The sequence below is a fragment of the Sebastes umbrosus genome, chromosome 16, assembly GCF_015220745.1.
Source record: "Sebastes umbrosus isolate fSebUmb1 chromosome 16, fSebUmb1.pri, whole genome shotgun sequence".
Lineage (NCBI taxonomy): Eukaryota > Metazoa > Chordata > Actinopteri > Perciformes > Sebastidae > Sebastes > Sebastes umbrosus.
Window position 1 is genome coordinate 21,090,629 of NC_051284.1, and position 17,933 is coordinate 21,108,561.

The following is a 17,933-nucleotide window of genomic DNA, read 5'->3' on the forward strand; positions in this document are numbered from 1 at the left end:
ATCAAACAAAAGGTAGTTTACCGTCTCAACTGACAATATAGAAAAAGGCGTGTGTACTATCAGTCACTCAAAGACAATGAAGAGCTGCACAAACAAACAGCAAGTTGTTAAGGTCCATTGTATGCGTGTGAGAAAAAAGCCAGTGGAGGGATTCATCAGGAGCCCAGCTGTTGCTTATTGAAACAGCTGCAGCTGTGGCAGGACTTCACAGCTGATGCTACAGATGAGTTACAAAAGTCCCTTCTCAGAGGAAATAAACCTCTCAAGATCAATAATAAACAGCTAAATGTCTCAGTTGGATAGAAAAACCTTCTCAATGTAGTCCTCAAACCTTAGTTTGAATAATTAAATGGACATTTCAGAGGGATTGCTTGAGTCACATAATAGGACAATTTCCGATTTCCTGTCATAAATAGCACAATGTTTGGAACCGGCCAACTTGATGACTGCAAGGCATCAGGTTGTATGAGTCAACTGGTTTCAGTCTGAAACTCGATATTATGCTTTTGGCCTGTTAGATGAGTTATTAGGAGGAAAAGAAAATTGGTCCTGAAATCAAACCTTGCAGCACAGCACAAATGATGTCAGCATGAAAAAGCATACCGGTGTGATATTAACGTGCATCATCGACATTGACGGCAAATGTTCCACCCAAGAAATTGGAACCTGATTCAGTCACAAGCTGCCTCTGGGAATGCTAGCTAGTAGCATAATCTGCAAGGCAGCTCTGCTTCATTGTGTGAATGTGTATTAATGCTATGCTAAATCCTAAAAAGGGATGGATCAGTACTACCAACTAACAACCAAGCATCGAAAAGCAGTACACGTCTATGTGTGCCACTTGGTGATCTTAAGAGAACTAAACTTGTCTCATAAGTTATCTTTTGCAAGTCAAAGTTAGGGTTGGGAGATTTGACGAATATATCGGCTTAAGTTGTTTGTCCGATGTTTGTCATTTTATTTTGCTGATTTAATGGTCAACCTCCGTATAACGAGAGCTGATCAGCCGCTGCTCAGCAGGCATAGAGAGAGACAGCGAGGGAAAACGATGTACAGAACCAGCAAATTTTCAAATCTAATGCGGTTAAATAAGGGTTTATTTTGGTCGTGTCTAGAAGGTAACACGCAAATTGCAAAACTCTGACGAGATGGTTGAAGTTAGGCATTGACCTTGAATAGTTAAGGTTAAGCATTGACCTTGAATAGTTAAGTTTTAGGCATTGACCTCGAATGGTTAAGGTTAGGCATTGACCTCGAATGGTTAAGGTTAGGCATTGACCTCGAATGGTTAAGGTTAGGCATTGACCTCGAATGGTTAAGGTTAGGCTTTGAATTCGAATGGTTAAGGTTGAGCATCGACCTCGAATGGTTAAGGTTAGGCATTGACCTTGAATGGTTAAGGTTAGGCATTGACCTCGAATGGTTAAGGTTGAGCATTGACCTCGAATGGTTAAGGTTAGGCATTGACCTCGAATGGTTAAGGTTAGGCATTGACCTCGAATGGTTAAGGTTAGGCATTGACCTTGAATGGTTAAGGTTAGGCATTGACCTCGAATGGTTAAGGTTAGGATAGTTCGTTGGGCAGCGAGTCTCGCAAGAGTTTTTCGCAAGTTTTCGCAATTTTGGTGGTTATCTTCTAGACACAACCATTTATTTCGACCAAACCAGAGTTGGTGATTGTTGGACAGATTAACCAAGACAGTTTTGGTGAGTTTTGTTTTGTTTCTGTCGCGTTTGAACGAAGTGTGTTTCACGATGCTCCGTCCGTCGCTAGAACAGTTGATCTCCCAGCTGAAAATACACCTGATTGAATATATATCGTCAATCACCGGTTGTTGGGCGGACGATGGCAATTGGAAAATTTTAACATATCGCCCAACCCTAGTGGACACATAGAGGTCTACAGCAGTAGCCGAACAAGTGGATGTTAAAGCTGGAGGTGGTGGTGAGGCCAGATGAGATGCAGTCAAAATGTCAATGGATTTTCTTGATGAACGCTGTCAGTCCAATGTATTCAAGGTTAAGAGCATCACTTCACACTGTATAAGACCTTCACTTATGACAAGCAGATGGAAACAGCTCAATACAGCCAAATCTGGGACGGACACAGCTTGGGATCAGGGATGTGTAATTCGATCCTATAAAATCACAATTTTTCATACCAGCACCCCCTGAACCAGAGTGGGTGAACACAGTGTTTGTGTGGGTGCACAAATCAGCAGGAGGACATAGTCAAAGTAGTAGTAACAGTGTGTTACTGAGAGGGGACAGGCTGTGTGTGATAGAGAGAGAAAGAAAGAAAGGGAGAGAAGAAGAAGAAGAGAGAAGCAGAGTGTCAGTTCAAATTTCACAGCTCCCATTATAGCTCTGACACAGGCCAGTGCACAGGCCTGTCTCTCCCATGGGATACATACAGTCCTAACAACATACAGTGAAGTGCCACACACTATAGCGGCTTCATAAAAAAAAAAAGAGTGTCAGTGTCTGTGGGCCTCGCAGATCATACTGTATCTGAGTGGCTGTATTGATTTCTGTGGTGTTGACAGGCGGTCCTGGCACAGTGGGGCGCCCAGTTGGCAGGGAGATAACAAACCACATTTGTCACAAGGGTGACACCTGTCCAACAAAAGCAGCATGGACCGTGACTATACTGTATGTCCCATTTGTACCATGCCACTCTCTCTTACTCAGCCAATATTTATTCAGATAGAGAGAAACAACTAAGCACACAAGCCAACAGAGGCACTCCAAGAGTCAATACAACTATTTCAATAAGCAAATACAAGACACGGTGGATGACTTCTCATTTCCTGCATGGCAGTTACTTTACTTCCTCTGACTACAGCGCTGTGGTACTAAGGTAGAGGGCATGAACAGTCTTAATAAAATAAGATGTAGAACATGTAAAAACTATTGTTGATGATTGATAATTGTGGTCCCAGACTCAAGCAAATGATGGAAACAAGCCTGCTACGAAATTAATTGTGACCATAAAACATTTGATTTGGACCAAAAAGATAAAGACAAAGATACAAGACTGTGTACATAATTATTATATAAGAGTGAAGGAACTACTCATCCCATAAACCATTGCGAATGGCGACCTCTGGAAACTCCCGAAAAATGTTTAAAGTAACCGTTGTCAAATGAACACAGAGAGATTCAGCAACTGCATGCCTTATTTCTCGCCTCAAATGTTTTCAGAAACACATTTCGGTGAAATATTTTTGTAATATAAGAGAAAGTTTCAAGCCGCCATGTTGGCCCGGTGTGTGAAATCCGGGAGCAGACCACAAACAAAAAACGTATATATTGCCAAGAAGTAAAAGTCAATTGTTCGTTCCATTGAAACATCAGCACCCAACAGCAAAGCTACGCTTCCGCCATTTTGGACTGAAAATGAACTACACCGCGGTCGCATGAGTCACGCGAGTATACACAACAAGGCGGACGAGTTGGCGTGATGACGTTTAGTCGACTACTTTAGCCACTTGTTAGCAACTCTCTTTTTTTAAGACACGTAAAGGCTTCAAAATTCACGACTGGGGAAATTTAGTGACATATTTTATGTCGTAGAACAAAACGTTAAAATCTCTTAAACTTGTGTTAACCACAGACCTTATTTCAGGCATCCAACTAAGGATTAATCAAAACACAAGTTTGATCTCACATAAGCTTTGGCTCTATGTCCTTTTAGAGAGCACTTTCAATAAGGCTTTCTTCCAACCAGTTACAAATGTTTACATCATTATAATGCTTATTTATTATAAGTATTTATTGTAATAACAAATACAAAGTAGAGCACACTGTGTGGTTCCATTGATGTATATATACTCATTGTTCCACTTATTAAAGGCACAGTAAGGAATGAACTCCTTGAACTCCTTTCCTGATGCGTTTGTAAGAGAAATCAGGAAACAAATCACTTTAGAAAGTGAGTCCTCATTGAGCAACATTCCTAACACAGGTGGGGAGACACAATCAAACAATCCAGTCCGCACATGCAGGTAGGATGGATAGATGAAAGATGGTCGGATAGGTGTGTTGTTGGATCCACAACAAGACGGAGGAGTTAAAAAGGTTAGTCACTGCGTACGCTGTGGGATGATAACGTGATAAAGACGAAGTTCACATGAGCACACGGTGGTGGCGAGACTTGTGAACCACCAAAACTTTTACTATCACAGTTGAGAATACAAACATTCCCAACCACCAAACACGGCTTCATATAATCTCAGGTGTGTACAGTACAACAAGGCTTTGCGGAGGTTCCAATGGGAGGAGAAGAGAGAGTGAGTCATGAGGCTTGCATGTACAATAAGAGAGCTCGGCAGGAGGAAAGAAAATAGGCTCATCTGTATGTGACCTCATGCTGAAGGGGAGATAAGAAGAAGCGATTCTGCCACTGATGATACGGGGCGAAGACGCACGGCAAAACGATGCCGGCATAAGAAAAAGGAAGTCTATTGTTGATCTATACAAGTAAATGGTTACTCATACGGATGTTAGCAATTAAGGGACATGACATGTGGATCCCCTGATGTTCACACTAACCTGGAAAAAAACATAAATCAAGCTTCATTCCAGACTTTCAGTGCTTGTTCTTACAACAAAAACAATATTGTTACGAGGTAGGTAACACATTGTAACTACCAGGGCAATAACTCAGAGTCAAAGACTCCACCATAATAAAACAATGATTAGAATTGGAGGAAACAGCTGTAGATAAAATGTTTTTTTTCTAGGGCTGGAAATATATTGATATATTATCGATACCGTGATATGAGATTAGATATTGTCCCAGATTTTGGATATCGAAATATCGTGATATGGCATAAAGGTTGTCTTTTCCTGGTTTTAAGAGCTACATTACAGTAAAGTGATATCATTTTCTGGACTTACCGAACTGTGCTAGCTGTTCTATCATTTGCCTTTACCCACTTAGTCATCCATCCATTATCTGTAACCGCTTATCCTATTCAGAGTCGCAGGAGGGGGGGGGAGCTGGAGCCGATCCCAGCTGACATTGGGCGTACAAACTGGACAGGTCGCCAGACTATCACAGGGCTCACACATAGAGACAGACAACCATTCACACTCACTTAGTCATTATATCCATACTACTGATCCTTATTTATCAAAAATCTAATTGTCTCAATATTTTGTTAAAGCACCAGTGGTCAACCCAACAATATCACATGTCAATAGAGGTATGTGGTCAAAAATATCATGATATTTGGTTTTCTCCATGTCAACCAGCCCTTGGTATTTCTAACTTCCCTCAGGCAGGCCACAGTGGCACTTCAAAATTTTCCATAGATGCTTGTCTAACAAACCCTGATCCATGCTGACATGACTGGACGCTTCCACACACCAACCACAGTCTCTGGTAGGGAGCTTTGAAATCATTGCTATGGAAATAATGTACTTTGCATATATGTGCACGTGCGATGGTGTAGGTTTGGAGAATGTGAAAGTGTACGTGTATTTGCAATGCAAATTTTTGCAAATATATCACAATGAATTCTACTTCAGGAGACTAGATGCCGATACCAGTATTGGAAATGCGTCTGATACCGCCCTAAATTTGGGATAGGGTGTCGGCGAGTACGCCAGTCTGCGCACCGATCCAATACCATAATTTATTACCCCAGGAAAAAAAATCAACTTGTTTAACCGGAAATCAATTCTTCTTCGCCACGGCGTTGTTATTTATCCCTAGCTTCATTTATGTATGTTCTTTGTAACTGGCAAATTTAATAATTAAACAAATGTGTTCATGTTTTATAAAAGGGTTTAACCTGACCCAGGCCATACAACAAAGGTAATAATCATATCACATCCATACATCAGTAGTAAACAGCTGTTAAATAATAATAAAAGTATTATTTTTTTTCATCACGCTGGTATTGGATCGGTACTCTGTATCGTCCGATATCGCAAATTCAGGTATTGGAATCGGTTTCGGGAAGGAAAAAATGTTATCAGAACATCTTTACAGAAAACTATCACTAGCTAATATAATACCATAATTCCTTCAAAATGTGAAAAGATTGACAGAGAAGGTATATATATTATATTCCTTATTAAACCAGGTAGAAACTCATTGACATTGACTAATCTCTTTTCAGGGTGTAGGTCAATGGTTAAGGTGTGGTGCCCTCTGTCATCACAGATGAGTTTCAATTATGACCAAATAAACCAACAAACCATAAACCACATGTGTTTTACGTGTTTTTACTTTCGTTTGACCTGGTTTAGTTTTGCAAATGTAAAACTACATGGCTTTCTCCAAATAGTGCTTCAGGTGGCTAAACATATAGGCCTTTTCCTCATAATAACATATGAACTGACTTGCATAGCTTTTCTCCAAATAGTGCTTCAGGTGGCTGTGGACTGAAGGACCACCGAATAACCATATTAATATCATGCCAAATCAACATCTGCATTTCATCAGCAACAACCAACCTTCTCCATCTTTAGGAACCATTTTACATAAAACTAGATTTCTGTTGTCTGTTTCTTAGCACTGTTAGAATAAAAGCAGATTGAGGCCTACATGCACACTATAGTCTGAGGCTATAACTTCAAAAGGATGTTTAAGGTGAAATTTAACTAGTTAATGCAGATTATAGTGGTGATCTGAAAGTAATCTGTAACCATTAACCACATGTGCTTTTTTGTTTTTACTTTCGTTTGCCCTGCTTTAGTTTTGCAAATGTGAAACTACATATAATTCCTACATTATAGATTTAAAAATATAGGTTTTTTCTCATAATAACATATTAACTGACTGAATGGCTTCCTCCAAATAGTGGCTGTGGACTGAAGGACCACTGAATAACCATATTAATATCATGCCAAATCCAACATCTGGGAACCATTTGACATAAAACTAGATTTTTGTTGTCTTGTTTCTTAGCACTGTTAGAATAAAAGCAGATTGAGGCCTACATGCACACTATCGTCTGAGGCTATAACTTAAACATATAGGCTTTTCCTCATAATAACATGTGATAACTGCATGGCTTTCTCCAAATAGTGCTTCAGGTGGCTGTGGACTGAAGGACCACTGAATAACCATATTAATATATCATGCCAAATCCAACATCTGCATTTCATCAGCAACTACCAGCCTCACCATTTTACATAAAACTAGATTTCTGTTGTCTTGTTTCTTAGCACTGTTAGAATAAAAGAAGATTGAGGCCTACATTGCACACTATAGTCTGAGGCTATAACTTCAAGAGGATGTTTAAGGTTGAAATTGAACTAGTTAATCCAGATTATAGTGGTGATCTGTAACCATACTGTATGTGCTTTTTTATTTTACTTTCGTTTCACCTGGTTTAGTTTTGCAAATGTAAAACTACATGTAATTCCTACATTATAGATTTAAACATACAGGCTTTTTCTCATAATAACATATGAACTGACTGAATGGCTTTCTCCAAATAGTGCTTCAGGTGGCTGTGGACTGAAGGACCACTGAATAGCCATATTAATATCATGCCAAATCCAACATCTGGGGACCATTTGACATAAAACTAGATTTCTGTTGTCTTGTTTCTTAGCACTGTTAGAATAAAAGCAGATTGAGGCCTACATTGCACACTATAGTCTGAGGCTATAACTTCAAAGTGGATGTTTAAGGTTGAAATTTAACTAGTTAATCCAGATTATAGTGGTGATCCGAAAGTGATCTGTAACCATATGTGCTTTTTTATTTTACTTTCGTTTCAACTGGTTTAATTTTGCAAATGTAAAACTACATGTAATTCCTACATTATAGATTTAAAAATATAGTCTTTTTCTCATAATAACATGTGAATTGACTGCATGGCTTTCTCCAAATAGTGCTACAGGTGGCTGTGGACTGAAGGACCACCGAATAACCATATTAATATCATGCCAAATCCAACATCTGGGGACCATTTTACATAAAACTTTCTGTTGTCTTGTTTCTTAGCACTGTTAGAATAAAGCAGATTGAGGCCTACATACATGCACACTATAGTCTGAGGCTATAACTTCAAGTGGATGTTTAAGGTTGAAATTTAACTAGTTAATCCAGATTATAGTGGTGATCCGAAAGTGATCTGTAACCATATGTGCTTTTTTATTTTACTTTCGTTTCACCTGGTTTAATTTTGCAAATGTAAAACTACATGTAATTCCTACATTATAGATTTAAAAATATAGTCTTTTTCTCATAATAACATATGAACTGACTGCATGGCTTTCTCCAAATAGTGCTTCAGGTGGCTGTGGACTGAAGGACCACTGAATAACCATATTAATATCATGCCAAATCCAACATCTGCATTTCATCAGCAACGACCAGCCTCACCATTTTACATAAAACTAGATTTCTGTTGTCTTGTTTCTCAGCACTGTTAGAATAAAAGCAGATTGAGGCCTACATTGCACACTCTAGTCTGAGGCTATAACTTCAAGTGGGATGTTTAAGGTTGAAATTGAACTAGTTAATCCAGATTATAGTGGTGATCTGATGGAAGGCAGATCAAAAAGGCTCTCTGAGGGGTTTTCAGATTGAGAAACCTCTGGATTAGCATCTGTTCTGTGCATCGATGTGAGGAGAGACACAAAAGGACATTAGCTGTAGTTTAGCTTGACAAGGAGTGCTAGCTAGGAACACCAACAGTGATTTTGTGCTCTCGTTTTCAGTAAATCCGCAATGTATGAGATGCTAGGCTAACAGTTGAGGAGGAATAGAGCTGCGCATCATCAACTAGTATATGAATTTAAGCTCAGACGGTTCATGTATTGATATTTCCTCTCCATCCATTAAAAACCTACCTGATCCACAGGGAGATTGATAATTTCGCTGATTGGCTGCAACAGAGTGGATCCAGTGCATGATGCTGTCGTTTGGGTAGCCATGCTCAGTAAATCCTTTATCTCTCTCTCTCTCTCTCTCTCTTTCTCTCTCCTTCCTCTTCACTCCCCTCGTTCTGCTGCTGCTGTGATGATAAATACTCTGCTGCTGCTGCTGCTGCTGCTGCTGCTGTTGTTGCGACGGGCTGGACGGTTGTCATCCACAGCACACATCCAACAAAGAGTGTACTACTGCGACGAGATAGTACCCTGCCTGACTTCACTTTCTCTTCCGTCTAACGTCTAGTTAGAGGGCGTCATAGGTGCATTTTTAGCTTGTATTTGGGCGGCTAAGATGAAATATTCATAACAATTGTGAATTTTTTTGTGATAAAAGCAACACATTTGGTGTTGTAGGTTTATATGTTAGGAAAAAGATATAGATATTGCTGTAAATTCAAGCCCCAACAGGCTGTGGCAGCCATTTTTTAATGAAATAGGAGCTAAATATTCAAAATTGTTGCAGAAAAAATAGATTTCATGATTCAAGATGATTTTCTTTTCCTTTTTTTTTTCTTAAAGATTATTTTTTTGGGCTTTTGCCTTTATTTGATAGAGATAGTGATAGTCATGATAGGGGGAGAGAGAGGGAACGACATGCAGCAAAGGGCCGAAGGTCGAATTCAAACCCCGGAAATCAGAAAACGTGATTTCATGATTCAAGATTCAAGATGTTTATTGTCACGCCGGTTATACAAGTACAATCGTGTGAAATGCATTTTGCTGGGAAGCTCCATTAAAAATAATAAGTTATATTACAATTATAAAAGGAAATACTTTATACAAGGGCATATAAAGAACATATACATATCAGGAAGTATGAATGTACATATATAAGAAATACTTTGTACAAAGCATGTTAAGAACATATACAGGCATATTAAGAACATTTACATTAAGAACATATACAGTATATACAGTATAAGATATATGATTGAGGTACTTTTTGTGTGAGAAGGGTTCGTATGAATTATCTATTTAAAAGTCTGATGGCCTTTCATGACTCTTGATGATTTTCAAGGTGTGTTCAAGCTGATAAGATCAGATGACAGAAGATTAGAGACATGTTTTTCCCCGCTTTATTTTTCAAGGGTGCTTCTTTTTTTTTTTTTTTTTAAAGCTTTTAACCTGAGAAAAACATGAAAACCAGGAGCATTCAGGGTCAAACTTCACCCTCTTGCCGTCATGATAGAATGAAATCCAATACACCTAAAGAACTTCAGCTTTCCATCAGTCACATCTTGGAAATCATCAAGTCATAAAATCTGTTTTATGCAACATTTAGGAATATTAAAGGCCCCATATCATGCTCATTTTCAGGTTCACACTTGTGTTTTGTGTTTCTACTAGAACATGTTTACATACTGTACTGTTAAAAAAAAAACTTTATTTTCCTCATTCTGTCTGCTTGAATATGTCTGTATTCACCCTCTGTCTGAAACGCTCCATTTAGTGCATTTCAACGGAATTGCAACAAAATCGTGTTGCCTGGCAACAGCTTGGGTCCATGTTTACTTCCTGTCAGCTGATGTCATTCAGATACACTGCAACCAGGAATAAACTGGGACACATTTGGAATGTTTACGTTTAAAATCGCGTAATGGTCTAAATATTCTATATTTGTGACACCACAAATGGGACAGAAATCCTAACGGCTTGTTTCAAACGCACAATTTCTGAATATGGGCTGTGTGTATTTCTCTATATATTGAGCGCTTTGATACTTTCACAGTATTTATAAAGCACTTAAACCTGCTTTATAATATAAAAGACATGAAAATCTTACTTTTTACAATATGGGACCTTTAAGTGTCTTTTTGGTGGCCATTTTGAAAAATGGCTGCCACTGCCTCAGGGGCCAAATTTGCAGCGCCCTGATATCTATATCTTTTAATAACGTATTAAACCTGCATCTGCGCCATATGTGTTGCTTTTTATCGCAAATCGTTATGCTTAACTGCCCCCACTATAGGAGTCAGCAAGAGTGCCTAACATTTGGCGTTTTTGTTTTATCACTGTAGCACATATATATGTGTGTTTAAATTAGCATAAGAGGTGATGTTTTAGATGTTAGTAATCTACTCTACTGACAAAAACTTTAAAAAAAAAAAAGAAGAAATTTCTCATTTTAAGAGGTAGCATATTTAAAGAACTTAACCGACGTTCCAGTTATGTTTTGTGTTCCAGTTTTTACATGAATAGTGCCTTCATGTTGGCTAACCTCTGTTGTGCCTACTCATCCATGTGTTAAAATATTTCAACCCACAAATGAGACAATGGTAGAGTAGGGCGTGAACTATCTTGACAGCAGCGTGTCTTTGACCAGAATAGAATGTGTGATGATGTGGGTGGGGAGATGGCTGCCCAGCCCTCCTCCAGCCTATAACCATCTATTTTGACCTATCATATGGAGAAAGGGAAATCCATCAGCCAATCCCACTTTGCAACTGGAGTGGGGGGTCTTGATTTACAGTCTTCAAGGCAAATTGAATTTGAACTGAACAATGTTGCATGTGGTCCCTCCCCCTCCCTCCCCTCTCACATTTATAGCATACCACACATGAAGGAGAAAGGAAGTGTGATGTAAGGGGGCCATTTGGCAGGATCCATCTGAGGAAACGACTACAAAGAGGCCAAGGATGGTTGTTCAAAGTGGACAGCGAGGAGCTGCGTGTGATATTTTAGCTGCATAAAAGAAAGAAATGATGAATGATGACCACACACTTCAGCATTTTGACATTGAACAATCTAGACATGGACATAGGCTAGATGTAGTTTGTCTAGAGCTGCAACGATTAACTGATTAGTTTTCAACTATTAAATTAATCGCCAACTATTTTGATTAATCAGTTTGAGTAATTTTTATAAGAAAAAAAGTCAAAATTTTTTGATTTCAGCTTCTTAAATGTGAATATTTTCTGGTTTCTTTACACTGATTGACATTTTTCAAAATTTTCTGACATTTTATAGACCAAACAACTAATATAGAGATAGAGAAAATAATCAACAATGAAAATGATCATTAGTTGCAGCCCTTATTTTTATTAAATATACCATAGGAAACCAATGTAGCTTATTTCTTTTTTTGGAAAATTATTTTTTATTGCTTTTTTCCAAACATAGCATAACATTAATAACATTAAAAAAATGTTTTTAAATAATTTAATTAGTTAGTTAGAATTACTGCAGTAATATAATTCATGGTGGTAAGATAGAAACCTTAAATAAATAAATTAATTAATAAAATAAATGTAGAAAAAAAGAAAGAAAAAAAAACAGCACATAGAAAATAATAATTAATAATTAAGTAAATACCATAGAAAGGTTAGGTTAAGAGGATTCTATATAAGTGATCCATGTATCCCATATCCTATAGAAAAGCTGTGGGCTACCTCTTATAGCATAGGATATTTTTTCCAAGGGAGCACATGAATTTAATCCACTGACTGATATGTAGCTTAGAGTCAAAATGACACTACAAATTCTTGAATATATTTCAAATGTTAGTTTGGTTGTGCTTGTAGAAAAGAAGAAGTAAAAATAAACATAGGAATATCGGGCAGGATGTTACCTTTCCCTGCATAATATTGATTTCACTGCTTCGTGAAGTTGTTTATAGCCCCTAGAGGCAAATTTGTGATTTGTGATATTGGACTAGCCTACATAAATAAAATTGACTTGACTTGGCAATGAAATTATATAGGCTACATAGTATATTACTGGGCAAGGTATGAGGTCACATAATTAAAAATAATAATAATAATAATAATAATAATAATAATAATAATAATAATAATAATAAATTAAAGTTGTGTAATTTTAATTTTAAATTAAGTTAAATTTAAATTTACTTTAAATTGAATTAATTTTAAATTAAGTTGCTGAAAAGACAGGACAACGTGAGCATTACAGTTTGAGTTTGTGAATGAAAATTTAACTATTGTGATCAATCAGATAGCTTTTGGTTAAATTGTTATGCAATAGCCTCTGTAAATTTAACTTGCAGCAGCCTTTTATTCTTCACTGTCTATCAGCACCACCTAGTGGTTTACAGTATTTTTTTTCCCAGAATCCTCCTAAATTTAATATAGTAAATAAATAAATAAATTATTATTATTAAATAAATTATTTTTCTTCAATAAAAAATGTGTGGGAAATTTCCAAAAAATTCAAAATTAAGGACAGAAAAATGTCATACCATATTCATAATTCATCAAACTGCACATTTTGTAGGTTCAACTTTTACTACGGTGCATTTATTTTAACGTAAATCTACATTATTCCTCTGAAATTGTGTTCATACTTTGTAATTTAAGATTTTTTTTCAGTGAAATAATCTAGTTATGTTTTATTTGGAGAAAGTGTGCAACAAGGCACAGCAGCCAATAGAGGGCAGTACTCACACACCAACGACAACCCATCTGATTCCCACTTCTGTTTATTCAGGGCAGGGACTTCCTGCAACATTAGAATGATTGTTAAGTAAAGTATGTACAGTGCCAGAAGAGAGGTAACAATGTGAGGTTTGATGAGTGTAATCAATGGCATGAGACATACCTGGTTTTAGGTCACTTTTCCTTGTTTTTACAGCACAACATCCATGCAGCACATTTCCACTCACCCACTCCCTACACTACTGGCTCTAAAGATTCCTCACATACATTCTTTTGACTTACCTTTTACACACTTTCTGCTTAATAAACTACTTTATTTGTTCACTATACCTGTGTGTCTCCTGTTTTTGTCACAGTTCTAGAGCCGGGCTGTGACAATCGAGGCATAAAGATTCACGAGTAGTAATTGTTGCTATATGCTTATCATCAGCGAAATAATCACTTTATAAAGAGCTCTGAATGTAAATGGATTTGTCACACTAGCACAAGAGCATTTTAATACAAATACACCCAAATTTAATGAGATTTCACGTTCACATGCACTCTTTTCCCTAATATAGTTATTTCTAAAACCTCACTCACAGGAGCATTATCACGCTTCTGTGACCTAAGTACTCCTTACTATTGATTATCATGAAGAGCATCAGCTCAGCGAGGAGGATGCACAGTGAAAAAATAAAATGTCAAGCATAATGTTGATCAGATAAACCAGTGGTTCCCAAACCTTTTCACATCAAGGACCACTAAACTGTCACAAATTAGACCACAGACCCCCTTTTGATAAGATTTTGTCCCATGTTGCTATTTGAGAAGCAAAGCTGTGTTCAAAGCCTTTGTTATATACAAGTTTAATACAAATACTGGAACCTCAGATAGACAAATTGCCCCAATACTCCTAAACCAGGCAACACAAGACTGTAAAGGAAACTCACCTGCTTAAGCATGGTAATTCATATTTTTCATTTCACAGTAAAGTGTGTGTGTCTCTAAGGAATATCCTTGTTTATTAGGCTCATGTTTTTTCATTACAGTCTGTGCTTTTGCAGCATTAGCACACCTTTTTCTGTTTCTTACACTTGCATACATTTTTAGTACCTGCAGTCCCAGTGGTGAAATAACCTGTAATTCACACCAACACTCTGCTTTAATTGCACTTCAAAAACAAGTTTGTGTCAAGACCTCTTGCATTTTTCTGTGAAGCAATACATTTTAGTGAATCCCTTTTTCTGTGGAAAAATGACTCAGCGTATATTGTGTGTGTGTGTGTGTAGGAGTGTGTCTGCCTGTGAGGGATGGGAGTATTAAATTATTCAACAATCACTGGCGTATCACAGTTGTTTTTTTTGAGACTGCACATCATATTGACTGCAAAAGGATTCCATCAAATGTTAAAGAAAAGCTGGCTGAGCAAAAACACACTGTTGGCCAAAGTAACAATTGCATCAGATTACATTAGAGAGCAGAGAACAAACATGTAGTTAGTATAATTAATGATTATCTCTTAAAGGTGCTAAATTCGCAATCCAGAGCATTAATAAAGCAGCAAACAACTATTTGCTATGTAAAGATATAGTGGAGTAATGTCTACCTGAGCAGAGAATGAAGTTGCTCTCTCTGCGTTGTAATCAGAGCTTGCTTAGTTGACATCGCCTGGCCGGCTTTGCATGCTTTTAGTGCATGTTCGTGCATATGAGCGTGCCCCACAGACTAGCTCACGGCCGCCACTCTGCACAAGCCCAAAGTGCCAAAGATCGCCACTTTCTCCTCACTTTTCACCTTTGCGCGCCGTGAAAAGCAGCGTTTCACTGGTATACACGCTGTAAAAGGCAACATCCTGATAGTTTGTACGTCACTTTTTACAGCACGTACCAGTGAAACACTGCTTTTCATGTTGTGAAAAAGTGAAATGACGCTTTTTACGTCATAAAAACTCACAAGAAACACTGCTTTTAACAGCGCTCTAGTGAGGTCCAATAGAACGCCGCTTTTTACGCCCCCAAAAACCCGTCAAACACACAGCTTTTCCATCATCTTTCATAATCGGATATCCATATTTTTTGCCATATAAAGACATTCTTTGAATCATACCCTGTACTCTCTCTGATGGTGTATTTATACCTGATGAATCAACATTTTTCCGTCAAGCCTACTGTACATTCATAAAGACAACACAAATCTACAGCCTAATAATGGCAGGCACTTTTCATGAATGCATTGCTTTGGTCTGGCTTTACACTTCACTGATTGGATACAGAAACTTGGAAAAACTTACTGGTTATGCAAAACAGAAGGAAAGGCTCATTATTATAAGGGAAAACGCTGTGAAAAGCCGCATTTTTGATGGGCATTCCACTGGACCGTAAAGACGTGCTGTAAAAAAACAACATTTTACATCATTTTGTTATTGAAAAGTGACGAAAAAGTGACGATCTTTGGTATTTTGGGCTTAACTGTCAGGACTTTTGCTGTTTTTTGCACTGTTAGCTCTGTTAGCAGTGAGCTGCTGGCTTGCCATCGCCCTGTTGAGAGCCCTTGAGAGCCAATAGAAATGCTCCCAATCTCTTATTTAGCAACTTAACAATAATGAATTGTCAATAAATAGATAAAACTTTTTATTTGAAAGCATTAGAGACTGGACGACATAAGTGCTTTTATTATTGTAGGTTATTTATTTATGCCAAGCAGTCCCTTCTCTCTACATCACTACATGCTCTCTGAAACACTCACCATGCACTTCATGTACTACAGCTCTTATATAATCACCATTAATCATTCATAAAGAGAGGACGAGTAAGTCAGCTAGGGAGACTAGAGCTCCGTTGCATTCATGTCAGTCCACTCAACTGGGTTTTTGTTCTTCCTCGAAGATATCCAATTAAACCCACAATGACGGAGGGAGACACAGTTCGTTAAGTTGGCATCGTCATGGCAACCCCGTCCCCTTTCCTGCACCGCCTCTCTCACAGAGTGATGCTCCACCTAAAAAGCTCGAGAAAAGAGATGGTGAGAAAGAGCAGGGCGAGACAAAGCCTCCTTCTATAATCTATTTAAAAAGGCTGCAGCGGCATGTGAATGAGTGGATGAGTTACCGGAGCTTCTCATTCACAATGAAGGCCAGGCAGCTCACAACAAGTGAATACATGTGATTGCATTTCTCTTTCCTTTTCTTTTTCTCTTCTGAAAAATACTCCCCATGGTGGTGTGACTCATATTTATTTAGAAGCTGAACTGCACAGCTGATCTGTATTGTGGTGACAAAGTCCATAAGCTCCTTATATAGTCAATAGTTCATGTTTTGCACTCGGGGTTGCTCCTCCAGGGACGTGCAGCCGTTCTCTTTACAGATCAGACAGGAAGTGTCTTTGTGTTTGGGGGTCAGGCCAGAGTCCCCCCTCAGAGGACGAGGCTTCTTGAAATAGAACATCCATAGAGATAGAGATGTTTGTTTACCACAACAATCCTCTGTGTCTATAAAATCACGTTACGACTCCCATGTCTTCCTTTCCATCTTGGTTTAGCAATGCCTGCAGACACAGAAAGCTTACTCAGAGTGTTTTAATGGTTCTGCGTGCGATCCCACTGGGATTTCTCCTGGAGCACATTCTCATCATCACTCAAAATATAGTCCAGGAGTACAACCTGCGGGAGATGTTGGTTATTTTTCAATCAATAAACAGTGTCTCCCAATCAATATGCTCTTACTCACTGACAAATCCCAGCGTTGGGTTACTGGGAATAACATTTTAAGACTTCCTGGATGTTAAAGTTAAAACATCCGGTGAATGAGTGTAGTGTAATATCCCCAAAAAACAAGAAATATGCTTATATTAATAATAAATGAGGCAGCGAAGGTCCCTTGACATTATTGCTGGCCAGTGTGTTTTGCTTTTCTTCGTCCAGCACAGAGAGGTAGGGTGATCAGGTGTCCCACTTTACGACGGACTGCACAGCATTTTTATCCCTTGTCCCACATATATAGATGATGTCCCACATTTTCATGTTTTCAAAAGTCAAACCACTGCAGGACAGATGCTTTTTTTTTTTATTTGGCTTTTATCCAATGGCTGTGAAGAAAGCAGGGAAGTTCTGTCATCACGAGGCTGTGTTTGCTGTCAAACTGCGCAAACGTGGGTCAAGTGCAGGTCAACATTTCACCATCTTTGCTACGCTATTCCCAACGGAGAAAAATTGCAAGTCACCGCAAAGTCACAAGCTATGCAGATTTAGGCGGAATATGATGGAAATTACCACAAAGAAGAGCAGCTCCAATAAAGACTGTGAAACTACTTATAAGTATTTATAAGGCGGTGGAAGGTGATTCTCAGAGTATTTTGTGAAATTTGCCAGTTATTTTTCAATTTCACACACAGAGGGAATACGACATGAAGCGACACAGTTCATGTGAGTCTCACAAGAAAAGTGTGGATCATGTGCCGATCTATGGATGCATTCAGGCAAGACATATAGAGATGTTACAAGATAAGGGGCAGAATAGAAATGTTTATTCTTTAAGTTAGATAGACATTATATCAAAATTTTAGACTACCTCTCAGCCTTGGTAACGTGTCCCACATAGTCCCACGCAAACATACTTTTTGTCCCACTGATCACCCTACAGAGAGGAGAAGAGATTAACACCCC

At 38.2% G+C, this 17,933-nt stretch overlaps 1 protein-coding gene across 1 annotated transcript in view; it reads right to left on the reverse strand.

Annotated features, from left to right (window-relative positions):
• Positions 1–9,106, reverse strand: part of mboat2a (membrane bound O-acyltransferase domain containing 2a) — a 56,360-nt gene extending 47,254 nt beyond the window's left edge. The window contains exon 1 of the mRNA XM_037746338.1: positions 8,821–9,106. Within this exon, the coding sequence (XP_037602266.1) occupies positions 8,821–8,904 (84 nt within the window). The 5' untranslated portion in view covers positions 8,905–9,106. The remainder of the gene's footprint in view (positions 1–8,820) is intronic.
• Positions 9,107–17,933: the final 8,827 nt, after the last annotated feature.